Source organism: Ustilaginoidea virens, chromosome 1 (genome assembly GCF_000687475.1).
Source record: "Ustilaginoidea virens chromosome 1, complete sequence".
Taxonomy (NCBI): Eukaryota; Fungi; Ascomycota; class Sordariomycetes; order Hypocreales; family Clavicipitaceae; genus Ustilaginoidea; species Ustilaginoidea virens.
This window is the reverse complement of record NC_057316.1, coordinates 2,316,951-2,332,831: the sequence shown is the minus strand read 5'-3', so window position 1 is coordinate 2,332,831 and position 15,881 is coordinate 2,316,951. Positions and strand designations below refer to the sequence as shown.

At 44.8% G+C, this 15,881-nt stretch overlaps 4 protein-coding genes across 4 annotated transcripts; 3 read left to right on the top strand and 1 right to left on the bottom strand.

The window, feature by feature from the left end:
* Positions 1-638: 638 nt before the first annotated feature.
* UV8b_00424 (uncharacterized protein) lies at positions 639-1,337 on the top strand (the record flags this gene model as incomplete). Its single annotated transcript, XM_043137922.1, has 1 exon — positions 639-1,337. One exon carries the CDS (start codon positions 639-641, stop codon positions 1,335-1,337), a length of 699 nt encoding a protein of 232 aa, XP_042993856.1.
* Positions 1,338-2,137: 800 nt separating this feature from the next.
* On the top strand, positions 2,138-4,075 carry UV8b_00423 (uncharacterized protein; the record flags this gene model as incomplete). The annotated part of the gene is made up of 1 exon (XM_043137921.1): positions 2,138-4,075. The coding sequence occupies one exon, from the start codon at positions 2,138-2,140 to the stop codon at positions 4,073-4,075; it is 1,938 nt and encodes a 645-aa protein (XP_042993855.1).
* Positions 4,076-4,293: 218 nt separating this feature from the next.
* On the bottom strand, positions 4,294-5,244 carry UV8b_00422 (uncharacterized protein; the record flags this gene model as incomplete). The annotated part of the gene is made up of 2 exons (XM_043137920.1): positions 4,294-4,806; positions 4,915-5,244. The coding sequence occupies 2 exons, from the start codon at positions 5,242-5,244 to the stop codon at positions 4,294-4,296; spliced, it is 843 nt and encodes a 280-aa protein (XP_042993854.1).
* Positions 5,245-5,619: 375 nt separating this feature from the next.
* UV8b_00421 (uncharacterized protein) lies at positions 5,620-6,473 on the top strand (the record flags this gene model as incomplete). Its single annotated transcript, XM_043137919.1, has 4 exons — positions 5,620-5,675; positions 5,834-5,859; positions 6,183-6,360; positions 6,419-6,473. 4 exons carry the CDS (start codon positions 5,620-5,622, stop codon positions 6,471-6,473), a joined length of 315 nt encoding a protein of 104 aa, XP_042993853.1.
* Positions 6,474-15,881: the final 9,408 nt, after the last annotated feature.

The following is a 15,881-nucleotide window of genomic DNA, read 5'->3' as shown; positions in this document are numbered from 1 at the left end:
GGCTTGGCCCCCAAGCTGGCACTGGGCTGAACCGAGTGGTCAGATCAACTGACCGCCAAGCGGGGTGGATCATTGACCCATGCAACTCCGACGGGAATGCAGGCACGCAGCCATCCATCACAAGATAGGATTCGTGGCGAGGTCTCTGCGACAGTGCGGCAGTGTCTCTTCGGATACTGTATATTGCCGAATGGGTGCGCACGGACTCGAGCTATGCTCGCGCCACAAGGTGGCTAGGACTTTGGTCTGCGTCTTGTGCCTAGCCTACGAAGCATTACGTAAGTCATGCATGCGGAGGCTAGGCGCAACTGTGATATCCGTCCTCTTCGTAGGACCTCTCTTTGGTCTGTTTAACATATTCATGAAACGCCTATTCGCAGCCGCCCTAGGGCTAGTCCTTTACAAGAGGCTGCAATGCCGGGTACGAACGATCAGCGACAGAAACAACTAGTAAAACTACCGAGGTAAAAGGAAGAAATAGCGACAAGGACGACGGACCGCACGATCTTGGCCGAGGCGTTTTCAATTCCATCTGGTTTTGTTTTGAGCTTTTAAAGACTCAGGTGACCCGCCCCAACCCAAAACCTCTGTTGGGCTATAGGCTATGGACTCGTCACCCACTTGACCCTGATATCACAATGGGTTCGCTCTCGGCCGCATCGTTTGCGCTCGTCGTCATCCTTTCAGGGTACTTTGCGTCGCTCAGCCTCACCCCTCCCAATGTGAATCCAGCTGCGCATCAAGCCTGGGGCCAAGATAGCATCCGCCTCCTCATACAACCTGGACCCATCATGGTCGTCCGGCTGCTCGTCCTTGGCATTGCACTTCATCATGCCGCCGTGGCCCTCATGCTTCATACCAAAGGCGCGGGCCGTGCACCCGACGACGGCGTGAATCATCGTCTGTTCAAATGGACCGGCTTCACCTCGTTCAGCCTGTTCCTCATGCTCTGTGTAGGGACCCCCTTGCGACTCTCTGCTTTTGGAGCCTTGGGCAGCCGCTTCACCTTTGGTTTGGCTCAGCCAAATGAGCTCAATACAAGCGGCATCTATCACTACATCCAGCACCCTAGCTACACGGGATTTCTCCTGATAATGATTCCCTATTTGCTGCTATTCGTGCGTTGGGACGGCTCGGTGGTCTACTGGCTCCCGCGGCGCGTGCGTCGCTCGCTCGACGGATGGGGCTTTGTCGGGTACGTTGCCGGGTTCGCAGTCATTGCATTGGGAGCTGCTTTGCGAGTCTCGGAAGAGGAGACCATGCTGAAAGAGTCTTTCGGTCACAAATGGGAGACGTGGAACAGAAACACGAAGCGATTCATTCCGGGTGTCTTTTAAGCTGAAGTCTCGGAAGAGCAGACCATGCTGAAAGAGTCCTTTGGCCACAAATGGGAGACGTGGAATAGAAACACGAAGCGATTCATTCCGGGGTGTCTTTTTAGGCCAAACTCTCGGTCAGGGCAGGATTTTTCTTTTATCTTGTTTCGAAGGGACAGGAGGTATGCAGAGGCGCGTACAGTGCACAATGAAAATACATACACTAGTGTACACCACCCCTTTGGAGATGTATAATATGTCGAACGAGATATGTCATGATGTATGTAGCCGACTTGATACCAGGAAACTTGAAAAAAAAGGGGGGGAAAACGCATTAGGTACAGTCTGATCAATGTTGCCAGACGAGAGGGATTTATCCCACTTCAATCTTGTATAGTGGTACTTACACTCTGTTCGTTTCCGTGCAACCTACAAAGTGCAAAGTACCTAAGCCTGTGGCCCGTACTCGCCACACTGTGCGCGGGCAAGCCCAACTGGAGAAGCCAAGCCACCACATGCAGGCTGCACTACCACTGGTGACTGCAACTGCTTTGTCATCGATGCCGCGGCGACGACGATGCGCGATGCATCAACAGATATCGAAAATTGCAACACCCTAACTTCCTATACACTTTACCTTGTGCTGTGTTGCTGAGGAGCTTTCGCTGCGACGCGGCCAACTTCATTGCTTGCTTCCATACGACTTCCTCCCGCGTAAATCAAGCCGGCGGTTAACTCTAGATTCAAAGTCTAAAATCTCGCCGGACAGTCACCTTGCTCGTGACCACTATGTTTGCTGATACTCCAGTCTTATTCCCAGAATGAGTCTTTCTCTCAAACACATTCCATGTCCTGCGGGTAGATCTTGCACCGCTTTCCAATGCATCTTTGGCCACGGCGAGGAAAAGGCCGCTGCGGCTGCAGCTCCGCAACACTCGCAGAACCAGAAATCCGCTAGCCATCAATCCTCATCACCCTCGCACGAGGGATCCCGGAAACGCATCAAGATAGACGAGCGCGGCAAGTCCTCGAACCCTCAGCAGAATGTCACGGCTACAAGCCCTACCCGCCATGAAGCCGGAGAGGGCGGTTCGAAAGTCGTGCCTCAAACGGCCACTCGAGCCGTGTCACCACCGCCGCTGAAGCGGACTGCAGCTCCAGCTAGCACGTCAACAAGGCATGCATCTGCGGAACCTCGCAAGCCTGCGACTGCAAAACACTCAACCCCTTCGCATCCAAACGATACAAAACCCATCTCTAAGCCGGGCAATGACTTGCCCAAGAAGAGAAAGCCAGAGTCTCTCAACCCTCGACTTCTCAAAAGCTCTCCCGCAAGTCACGAGACTCGCCTGAAACTGTTGAAAATGCTACATTCCGAATTCGTCAGACTCAATCGCGAACTGAGGAGCGACGGAACCCCAGACGAGCTTGCTCTGGTCATGTCTGATCAAGACCTCATCTTCAAGGCGTTGGACGATGAGCAGGCTGCCGCTCTCGAGAAGCCAGCCGTGTATGCCAACGTCATGAAGAACAAAGTCATGCAGTATAAGAGGATGAAAGTACCCCAGTGGAAGGAAGAGCGACGACAGGAAACCCTCCAGTCCGAGCAACAAGCCAATGGCGGAAGAAAGCCCAAAGAAGTCAACACTGGGCTCGCCAGCGCCCAAGAAGTCAAACTATTGCACCGACTCATAACAGACGTAGAGGGACTCTCCGATCATGGCTACGTGCCATCAGTGCCTTCAGAAGAGGCAGTCGCAGAGGCGTTGAAAGGCTTGGAGGCCGCCAAGGGCTGGGAAAAGTGCGACCGGTGCCAACAGCGCTTCCAGGTCTTTCCAGGCCGACGAGAAGAAGATGGGGCTCTGACCTCGGGTGGCAAATGCAACTTTCACTGGGGCAAGGCATATGTGCCCGAGAAGGCTCCGGGCGACTTTTCCAGAATTCCGAAACGTTACCAATGCTGCGGGCAGGAAGTCGGCGACTCAGCCGGTTGCTTCGCCCACGACCATCACGTATTCAAGGTCAGCGACCCTAAACGATTAGCCGCCGTCATGAACTACGCAGCGACCCCGACGATCAGAAACGGACCCAAGGGTAATGCAGTTGCTTTCGACTGCGAGATGGGCTACACAGTTCATGGTCTGGAACTGATTCGACTTACTGCGACGGATTGGCCATCAGGCAAGGAGCTGGTCGACGTTCTCGTCCAGCCCATTGGAGAGATTCTCGACCTCAACTCGCGATACTCTGGCGTATGGCCCGACGACTTGGCCTACGCAGAGGCGTGGACGCCCTCAGTATCCGACTCGGCTTCTGCCACGGGTAACGGCAGCAAGAAGCAGTTCAAAAAGGTATCATCCCCCGAGGTTGCTCGCGATCTCCTGTTTTCCCTGCTTTCACCAACCACGCCATTGATTGGACATGGGTTGGAAAACGACCTGAATGCCGTGCGGGTTGTTCATCCCACACTTATCGATACGGCTTTGCTCTACCCGCATAAGAGAGGGTTGCCCTACCGCAACAGCCTGAAAATGCTTATGGATGTACATCTGCACAAGACGATTCAGCAGGAGACGGGCCCAAAGGTTTCGGGCCACGACTCTGCAGAAGACGCGAGGGCAGCAGGCGAGTTGGTCCGATATAGAGTCATGAATGAGTGGAAAGATATGCAGAGGGCCGGATGGAGGCTAGTGGACGGAGAATTTTGGCCGCCAGGAAAGCCAGATGGCTCCTTAACGACGGATTTTATTGAAGCATAAGCATCAGTCAGATGGGAAAAACCAGAAAAACTACGTACATGTCAGGAGAAATACGGGATAACACAAAAGGGTTTTGTGCCCATTGATGAAGATCATTTTGTTCATTTTACATATGTAAGAACAACATAGTCGCTCTTGGGTGACATCTCGCAGCAACAAAGCGGAGATTCTTTGTAGTGTGTACTTCACCAAACCTTCCTTATTCATACACGGTGCACCTAAACACGTCCTACAGATAACAAGTACTGGGCTCCATTGCCCGAGTTTCCGCTTGGCAGGTAAGCCACGTTCGGATTAGATGAAAGCGTAGAAGCAATCTCCCTGCTGGCCTCAATCTTTCGGATCTGAATCAAGCCATCGCCTGCCTTGGAAATGGCTTTGCTAATGGTCTCGGCACTCTCGGCTTCGCCCTCTGCTCGGATGACGTTTGCCTGTCTCTCCTGCTCGGCCTTTTCGACAATGAAGCGAGCTCGCTCTGCATCCTGCTGGGCAATTTGCTTCTGCTCGACAGCCTTGGTGAACTCGCGGCCAAAGGTCATGTGTGTAATGGAGACGTCCTCGAGAGCAATGTTGAACTCGGAAGCGCGTCGGGTGAGCTCGCTTCGGATCTTCTGCGAGACCGCCTCTCGCTGGGTGATGAGCTCTGCGGCGTCGAACTGAGCGACGATGGCCTTGAGGACTTCGTTACCGATAGAAGGGAGAACACGCTCGTCGTAGTCGACGCCAAGGTTCTACGTGCAGACACACCGTTAGCAGACAGCAAACCAAACCCCCCAGTCCGGAGAGAAGCTTGCGGATCAGTAGTGGCCGCAGGTGGAGTCGCCCGGTCCCATTCTCACCTGGTAAATCTTTGGCAGAGCCCTGACGTTTGGCCGATGCAACACACGCAACGTCAAGCTGACCATTTGCAAATCCTTGCTGCCTGTCGTGGTAGCAATATTCCTCGGCTTGGTTCGCACATCGAAGATGATGCTTTTCTGCAGCCATGGAATCAGGAAGTGGGTGCCCTCGTTGATCACATCCTCCTTCACACCTGACAACCTGTCGAAGATGACTGCTCTGGTGCCACCTTTAACATCAAAGAGGGACTGGCTGGCAAGGAATGCGCCGGCACTGACCGGCACGGCCAGGCGGTACATGAGGTTGAGTGCTTTCGCTGCGGCAGCCATGATGCGCGCGTCGGGGCTGGGGGGAAGGGGGGGGGATGGAAAAGTAGTTTTGGCTAGAGGAGGGAGTGGTGGGTGCGATGAGAGCATGAAATCCTCTGTGCAGCTCCGACTCTCCGAGCATCCACCAACAAAAGCTCACCTTATGGATGGCGAGATGGAGAAACGACAGCCCAGGGTGATTCTCGGGAGGCAGCTGGGCGCTAAGCCCGATTTGGAAAGGCGGCTCAGGCGATGGGGCCTGGCGTTGCCAGTGAGTGTTCGAAGTCTCGGACGGGTTCGTTCCCGACAATTTCACCTTTTGCTCCTGCGACGGCTCCATAGCGAAAGGAATCAAACGTCGTCACGCGTACGCATTTCCCCCCACAGTCAGCCAAGATGAGACCGACACAGCCTTTGAGCGGCAGCGGTGCCCCCAACTGGAAAATTGGCCAGTATGTCTGCCCCCCGTCCCCCGCGTCACAATCCGTTTTGTAGCGTGCGTGCGGCGTTTTCCCGCGACGAAACAGCCATCATCGTCCCTTGGGTTCTCGCAAATTGCCGCGCAATACAGGTCTGAGATGAATGAAATGCGAACTAACCGTCATCACAGCTGGATTGGCGACTGGGGATCCTTCGGTAAGTGACAGCTATTTCCCTTCTGTGAGTCCATCGCAGCGAGCCGGGCGAAGCGAGGAGGGACGAATATCTGCCGGGACGACCAACTCTTGAATTCCGAGGAATTAAAGGCGGCGGCAGCCGTCCGCATGATGAGCCGAATTCGAAACGCTTAGCCCCGGCCTCTCTTGACTGCCCGTTGAAGAATAGAGGCACTCCCTCGTATACCTCGTATAAACTCGGCACGCGACAAAATGCGTATCTACGGCGCGAACTTTTTCGGAGGCAAACCCGTCGCTTTTATGGTGCTTGGCTGGCGTGCTGACTGACTGGTTCGATGACAGGCGGCGCCAAGCAAAAGGGCATCATTCACTATGGTGTCTCTGCCAACCGACAGAACCCTCTGGCAGGTATCGTTCACGACGCCATCTTCAATACTTTCCGCCGCACCAAGGGCCAAATCTTCTACTGGGTTCCTCCTATGATTGCCGCATACTACCTGATGGATTGGGCGACCGAGCGGTATGGAATTTCAGCTGCAAGTCATTTACCATGGTATAGCTCTAACACGTCATCGCAGCAACCACTACCTCAACTCCAAACAAGGTCGTGCCGAGTTCGCCGGGGAGGAATAGAATCTGGTGCAGGTTTAAAGCAGAGTTTGGCATCAAGGTGAAACTGTACATGATAGTTTAGACATGGGGGGGAAGCAGTAGACGTTGTAACCATCAGTTGTGTGTCAGCGCAAGTGACAATTGGACTTCCTTTGTCGTCGGACGACCAGTAGCCTGCCTGTTAAGATGTACTACATACCACTAGGCTTCGACAGCCGCCATCCGCGGGCATCAGCCGGGAATAAAACCGTAATGCTAAAAAATAGTTACTCGCTGCCACTGTACCGATTACGGAATCCGAAAGATTGACTTTTTGATGGGTTGAAACCTGCTTGCTGTCTTTGGATTCGGAATTCAAGACCTGAATTCTTTCCACTGACCATGGGGCCAAAAATGTGTTGTGTAGGAGGGTTGATTTTTTTCGAGCTAATCTAATCTTAAACCCCTACTATTTATCCCTTCAATAGGATCCCCCCTTTTCTTTATAGTATTGCCTATAACACTACCAACACAAAAGAATAATATTCCTTCTAGTAAATATAAGTAAAAAAAATAAAAAAAACTATTGTCGATAGCAAATTCATTCCCTCAATACGTTAGCGATCTTTTCGAGCCCTGTTTTTATTACCTTTGCAATAATAATAGCTGCTCTAATTATGTTATCTTCCTTATTGTTCGTGTGTTTTATTCTTTTCGTAGTGTTTGCGCCTTCTTCTATTGTTTTATTCGTTTTTCTTTTCTTTGTCTGCACTATTGTAGTCTCCTTCGGTTCTCGCGGCAAATCAAACAAGTCTACTTTATAGTAGTGGATCTTTTCTAATACTTTTGCATAACATTCGATGGCATTCGCTTTGTCCTATTTGTTGCATCAAATAAGGATATCTTCCTTCTATAAAATCTTTGCAATAGCAGACCGAATTATTGTGTCTGGGTCATATACTTTATTTGGTGACTTTATCCCTGTAATTAATTTATTCTTTATAGGGATTTTTAACGATGGAGCGAATGATATTATATTAAATACTTGCTGTACTTCGATTTTTCTTAATGGCAGGGGGAGATGTTTAAGTTATTCTTGAAAATGATGCGCAAATTCGGTATATGGCCTTCTAGGGGAGTGATTTCTCACTTCCTCTATATTTTCCTACACACCTTTGATGGCGGTATTATTAGGCATAGTAGTATTGTTGGTTATAGCTTTTTCTCCTGTTTATTTGATATGGTCTTTATTCGAAGAAGGAACCTTTCCCGTTTTAGTGAATATAGTACTGCCCTCGAATATTTCTAGATTCATCTTTGAGGTAAAAAAAAATACTGTATTGTTATTGCAAAAAGCAAAGGTATATTGTGCTGCTATTATAAGGTCTAAATTTCGTAGTGAAGAAATATAAAAGGAAGAACTACTAATGCTAGGAGAGAAAAATAAAAAAAGAAACTACTACTACTAGGACCGAAAATCGTATTAAGGAAATATAAAAGGGAGAAAAGGAAAGAAAGGGAAGAAAGGGCAGATATGTGATATATAGGTATTATCTGCCCTATCTTATGAAGGTGAAGATAAAGTAAGGAAAGCTATTGCAGCTGTCCTTAGCTATAACTTTTAATTTTCTATATCATTCTTTTAGATTCTTAGCCTCTTTTTTATCCGACTATTCTGCTAGATCTTATATATTCAGTCGTAGAGGTTATAAACGTTCCGGCCGGTCGATAATGCCTTTTAAATCGTCTATATATATCTTTCTCTTCGTTCCTCCCTAAATTGGCTCTATTATATAAGTAACCGATAATAGAACTTCAACGACTCTCGATAGGTTTCCCTAAGTTTTGTGAAATTTTCCCTTCTGCTTGCTTTCCTTATTTATTTTCTCCTAAACTCTATCGCTAACTTTGAAGTTATGTGGAACTTTATTGACTTTATTGGATAGAAAGGATACTCTTTAGTCTTGTATTTTTTCCCGTCTCTCCTCTCTTCGGTCGATTATTAATAAATTTATATCTCGAATTAACTTATTGTTGGTTGTTTCTAGCTTATCAGCCTTATCCTAATCCCACTTAGTTATGCTATTATGCTGGGAAAATGGTTCGAAACCGAATATCAATATAGCTGGAGATGTTCTAACTGTAGTTATATGTCGATTGTTTAGCATTACTGTAATGGAAGGGATAGCTTAGTTCCACAATTCTAATGATATTCTATTCCTTTTTATAGCCTACTTTATTAGTTGGTTCTTTATAAGTCGTATATTTCTTTCGGCTAGTCTTATAGAAGCCGGGTGTAAGATTGGTCCGAAAGTTACTTATATTCTATGCTTTTCTCCTGTGGCTTAAAAAAGTTGATTTTTGAAATGGGATCCGTTATTATAATAGATCCTTTTTAGCTATCCGAATATTGATCCCTAGTGTTTTCCCTAAGCTTCTATTACTGCGATTCCTGTTGCCTTAATATAAGTCTGCGTTAAAAGAAATCTGGTAGTATAGTCTACTACTACCAGAATATATGTTTCTCTCTCTCTCGTTTTTGGTGTAATGGGGCCTAAATAGTCTATTACGACTATCTCCTACGGTTCTAAAACTATAATAGATTTTGGATTAGCTCTTGCGATCTTGGGTCCTATTTGTTGATATACTAAGCATAACCGACAATATATCTTAACGTCTTTGGTTTTTGAAGGCCAATAGAATTTCCCTCGAATAGCCTATAATACAATTGCTGGACTGAAGTATCCCTTTGCATTATAGAAGGCTTGTAGTTTGGTTGATACCCTACCTTCTAAAATATATTTAGCTAAGGATTTATCTGTTTCTAGCTAGTATAACCTTCGATCGATAAGTCGGTACTTTAGCGAATGTCTTTATATAAGTCTTCTTTTATCCGGGGTAATAGTGTTGTGACCGTATATTATTGCTGTAAGTATTTCTCTATACTAAGCTAATTTAAACTATAGGCGAAGTTCAATAGATAATTCTTTAATAGCCTTTTAATCTAATATTCCTCCTTCCGGTAGTATTAATTCGGATTCTATTATAACGTTTGCTATTAGTTTCGTTAGTCTTAATTTAACTTCTATTCCTATTCTCCGTTTTAATTCTATAGGTTCCGATCTTAATGTATCCGGCAATCTGGATATTCTATCTACAATTTTTATGATTTTTATTGTATTCGGCCGATGAATATATTCGATATTGGATTCTTGCAATAAGTTAATCCATCTTGCAATTTTCCCGTGAGTTTCTCCTAAGTTTGCTATAGAATTTATGATCCCCTTGTGGTCTGTATAGACCTTGATTGGGTATAGGGATCCTTCTATTAGCTATTTGACTTCTTTCAGTCCTACTATAATGGCTAATATCTCTTTTTCTAGTATAGTGTAACGTTTCTTAGCGTTTCTTAACTTATGTGATAGCTATATAATAATTCTGACCTTTATCTAATTCGAATTATTTATTGGTGTTCTAGGTTTAGTATCTTCTAACTGAAATAGAATACCCCTTGTGCTAGTATCTGAGGCATCTATTGCGAGGTGGAATTAGGTTCCTAGCCGGGCACTAAAAGTAGTATTTACCTAAATGCTACGATAGATAGCTAAGAGTGCTAAACTTACTTTAATTGTCTAGACTGGTTGATCTCGAAGTATTTCCTCTTCTTATATAAATTATCTGCCTATTTTTATTGTCTTATGATTAGTATGAAAGAATGCTAATTTAACTATTCGAACTAGATCCGATTTTCCCGGAATAAATTTGCATAAAAATAGAGTTAAATATATAAGGGTTAGAACCTCATCTTAGGTCTTTAGTAGATTTTTATTAAAGTATTCTGCCATTCGAATAAATCTTTCCCTATATTTTTTTGCTAGTTATATTCTGCTATCTTTAACGGAAAACCTAATATAATTTACCTCCGATGCGAAGAAAGTAATCTTTTTCCCGCTTAAGCCGATCGGTGCCTAGGCCACTCTTAGAAAATATCTCTTCTATAAGAAATTGAAGTGGTCTTCCTAAGTCTCTAATGCGATATAGTGGTTATCTATATAGATAGAGAATGATATTTAGATGTCCTCTATATAGCCTAGAATTAATTCCGATTCTATTCTATCCTAGAAGAAAAGGTGTCTAAATACTGTATCTCTAAATCGGGTATATATCGCAGGTGACCCCGTTAAGCCCTATGGTATATTATTGTAAATATATATGCCATTAGGGCAGGAAAATGCCGTTTTGTATTTATTTGGTGGGTATACTTCTATAGCCTAGAATCCATTTAAAGCGTCTGCTTGTGAGAAAATTGTTGACTTTCTGCAGTAAACCGAATCTATGTCTGCCTTTATATTGTGATATGGATAAGCGGGTTTGATTGAATTATTATTTATATCTCGGAAGTTATAAACTATACGAAAAACCTTTTCGGATGGTAAGACTTTCTTTTGTCCTGGCTTATTAATAAAAAGCGTTAGCGCTATCTATTTAGAAATATCTCGATATATTACTTGTTAAAATCCTATAGTAGCCTACTAGGCTGCTGGCCTAATGCCCTACTGGCCTACTAACCTTCTGACCATTATACCGCCTCTTGGACTTACGGTAGTCTTACCAACCTTAGGCCTTTGCCTTTTACCTTAGGATTTTCAGTGGATTATTTACTGTATATCAAGTAAGGTAGGCCTTATTAAAAAAGGTGTGGCATTGCTAAATTAGCGTGGTGGGCCTACTAGTGTGGTGGCTAGTCCACTAGTGTGGTGGGTAGTCACTAGCGTGGTGGTTAGTCACTAGCGTGGTGGCTAATTACTAGTGCGGTGGTTAGGGTGGTTGGAAAGGCTGGATATAGTGGGGCTGCTGACGTATTATATATGTGGCATAGCAAGCATTATGGGGAGCTTTCTTACTGGCTACCTTGGATGCCTGGGCCCACCCCTCCTTCGTGTATATATAGGATAGCTTTTCCCCTTCTTTCTAGATAGTAGAAGGGCAGCACAATCGAGTCTGTTAATGCACTATATGCCTCTTAACTTCTTACCTTCCCTGCGTTTTCTGGTTATCTTATATTTGCCTTGCCTTTACACTTGCCTTGCTTTATAGCACTTGTATAGTCTTAGGACTTGGTGAAAAATCTAGTATTTATACTAAGATTAGTTCACAGGTCGCAGATAGTCTTGTGCCATCTAGCTAGCTAGTAAGGCTCTGCTTTTATAGTGACCTTGAGAATTGCAATAGGTTATGAGCCCGGGTTTTTACTTCTTTGTTTTTACCCTACCTCTTTTGTGTTCACCCCTTGGTCTCTCTTGCTTATTAGTACTACTAATATAGCTATCCTTTGGTATCCTTGGCTTACCCTTATCACCTTTGGCTTACCCTTTGTTACCTACGGCATTACCCTGCGGCAATCAACGGCGTACCCCTACGGCAACTTACGGCGTAACCTTACGGCACTTTTAGCGTAACCTTACGTTATTTTCGGAGTAACCTACGGCACCTACGGATTTTATAGTGTGATATCTACCACACTATACCACTGTATAACACCTTTGCACCTAGTGCACGACACCTACTGCACTATACGGCACCTGTTATACTCTTCCACTTATAGCACTTTTGGTACGGCACTTACGGCACCTTTTATATTACGGCACCTATAGCACCTACGTCACCTACGGCACCTACGGCACCTACGGCACCTACGGCACTTACGGCACCTTTATATTACGGCACCACATAAGCACCTTAAATACTAACGCTATATTCTGGACTTGCACAACGCCTACGGCATTTGTGCTTTTATACTGAGACCTACCGCTATATTCTGCGGTTACCTTTTATAGTAGGCTACTAGCCACTATATTTACTAGCTGTCCAGCTAGTTACTCGACTATTTTGCCAGCTATTTAGCTGGTTATTCATCTGTTCCTACAGCTATTGGCACCATTTTTAACGACTTTTAACCACTATAATGGCACAGTCTAGGCCTTCCACTTATAAGGCCACTTTGGATTCCAACTCTAAAGCTCATCTTACTGCACGACTACAGCTAGATATGGACTATATAAAGTCCCAGATGAATACCCTAACTACCCTTATACAAGGCTTAGTTAGTAGGCAAAATAGTAACGTTCCTACTATTACAATTAGCAAGGAACTAGTAGAGGCTACTAGCCCTACTATCTCCGGTCCTACTAATATGAACAGTAAAGACCCTGTAGAGGCTATTAGCCCTACTATCCAACCTTCTGCTATTACGACTAGCAAGGACCCTGTAGAGGCTACTAGCCCTACTATCCAACCTTCTGCTATTACGACTAGCAAGGACCCTGTAGAGGCTACTAGCCCTACTACTATTAATGCCGCTTCTACTAATAATAGCAAGAATAATTCTACTAATAATAGGAAAAAGAAGCAGCAAAAGAAGAAGGAACAGGACTATAATAATAGCAGCAAACAGCAAAATATTGAGTCCTTTATTATAGGCAATTATAATACCCAGGATACTAATATATCCTATTCCTCTTCTTCTACCACTATATCCACTGATATAAGCTATAGTGCTAAATCAGGCGGTAGGACCCCTAAGGATGCCCTCCTTTACGATATAGGCTCTACTTATCATATTGTAAATGATAAGAAGTATTTCACCACTTTTCACTATTTTGAGAAGGATGATAAGCCGGTAATTACTACTGGTGGTAGCCCTATTTCCCCTACTGGTTGGGGCACAGCACGATTTACTGTGCTACAGGGCGTTAATCCCACCAAATGGGGTATTATAGAGCTCAAGAATGCACTATATATTCCTACCTTGGATATTAACATTATTAGCGGTGTAAAGCACTATGCCGCTAAAGGGGTACTAATTAGAAATCAGCTTTGGTCAGCAAGCCGTAAATGCATCGGCATTTTTAATTTTGAAAAATACGGCTTTTTCCTTCTACAGAAAGGAATAGACACATCACTACTGCATCAACCTTGCAGCCATTATACTATTACTAATAGTATATCAGTAGAGGTCCCTAGCCCTACTAACCCTGCTGATTATAGTAATCCTGAGGATACTACTATTACCCCCGTTCCTACTACTGCGACTAGTAAGGAACCTGTAGAGGCTACTAGCCCTACTACTAACCAGCCCGCTACCACAACTAGCGAAGACCCTGTAGAGGCTACCAGCCCTACTACTAACTCTCCCGCTATTACGACTAGCGAAAATCCCGCTATTACGACTAGCGAAAATCCCGCTATTACGACTAGCGAAAATCCTGTAGTGGCTACTAGCCCTACTCCTGCCCTTATAGCTGCTGATACAGAATATCAGAAGCTATTACAATTAGCCGGCATTTGGCATGTACGGCTAGGGCATATAGGTATTCAGCTACTTAAAAAGACCTATGCTAATACCTACCTTGTCTACCTTCTAAAGAAGAAGGTTGTTACTAAAACAACCTTTATTACCTTTATCCATCAAAATGAAGGTATAGGCCCTATTTCTAGTGGCCTAGAAGGAGACTTTCACAAAGGGCAAAATACAGGTTCAGAGGGGGTATTTAGCAGTAAAGAACCTGCTATTTTACTGGATGACCTAGAAAGCATTCCTGACCCTACTAACTCTGCTAACCTTACTAGCATTACTAGCACTAATGCTATACCGGATGACCTAGAAAGCATGCCGGACCCTACTAATTTTACTAGCATTACTAATGCTACCCCGGATGATATTACTAATACTAATGCCACCGTGGATTACCTTCCTAAGTCAGAAGACTTTATAGGCGCCTTTCTAAATAGCGAACTTTCTGAGACTATTTATATGGATATTCCTGATGGATTCCTTGAATTTACGGAAAGTTTACTAACTGATAACAAGCTTTGGTCTAATATACAGCGCCAACGGCTACTAACTTTGCTTAAAGAAGCTGGATTTAACCCTTCTATTAAGCAAGCTATCTTGCTAAAGAAGGCCCTATACGGGCTAAAACAAGCACCCCGCAAATGGCAACACCGGCTAAAAGACCTGATTTCTAGTGAAGGTTTTTTACCTTTAGCTTCTGATGCTGCCGTCTTTTATAATAAGCAAACCAGCACTTTTATCGTCACCTATATTGACGATTGCCTATTAGTTGGTCCAAATATAACTTATATTAACCAGCTAAAAAGGAAATTCCATAAGGTCTATGCTATAGAAGACCGCGGTCCGGCTTCCTTCTTCCTAAGCGTACAGATTATACGAAATAGGAAGGAAGGTCTATTATGGCTACACCAAGCCCAATTTATAGCAGAGGTCCTAGCTAAATTCGGTCTACAGGATACTAAACCTCAGCTAATTCCACTTCAACTAGGGATTCTAAATGAATCTAGTGGAAAAGACCTTAGCCCTACTGATCAGAGCCTTTATCAGAGCCTTACTGGCACTATAATGTGGCTTATGATGATGACTAGGCCCGACCTAGCATTTCCTACCCAATACCTTTCTCGGTTTATGTCTAAGGCAACTAATGTGCATTTAAATGCTGCGAAAGGCAGCTTTAGCTACCTTAAAGGCACTGAGAACCTAGCTATTTGCTTTACTAAAAGCAATCAACAGCCTATTATAACCGCTTATTCTGATAGCGATTTTGCTGGCTATAAAGAAACCTCTAAATCTACTGGAGGCTTCTTAACTACTATTAATAGTGGTCCTATTAGCTGGCGTTCCAAGCGAGCCTCTTTAGTAGTATTATCTACTTTAGAAGCTGAATCTGATGCATTACTTGAGACTATCCGTGAGGTACAGTGGCTTTCTAACCTTTGTAAGGAGCTGGAAATCGATATTTTACGCCCTATACCGTTATACTGCGATAATCAGGGCTCTATTTCGAATTCTAATGACCCTAACCAGCATGCTCGCACTAAGCATACACTATTAAAATTCCGGTATATTAGGGAGCAAGCACAGCTGGGCTTGGTTAAAATTACCTACTTACCTACTAATAGTATGCCTGCTGACGGTCTTACAAAGCCACTGCCGGGCCCTAAATTTACTAGGTTCCGCGAGTTACTAGGTCTTAGGGCCTGCTAACTTATACTAACTTACTAAGGTTTTTCCTATGTTTTTCCTTAGGACCTTTATTGCATTTTCTTTCCCTATCCTTTATACGATTAGCTTGATACTACAGTAGCTAATCAGAGGGGGTGTTAAAATCCTATAGTAGCCTACTAGGCTGCTGGCCTAATGCCCTACTGGCCTACTAACCTTCTGACCATTATACCGCCTCTTGGACTTACGGTAGTCTTACCAACCTTAGGCCTTTGCCTTTTACCTTAGGATTTTCAGTGGATTATTTACTGTATATCAAGTAAGGTAGGCCTTATTAAAAAAGGTGTGGCATTGCTAAATTAGCGTGGTGGGCCTACTAGTGTGGTGGCTAGTCCACTAGTGTGGTGGGTAGTCACTAGCGTGGTGGTTAG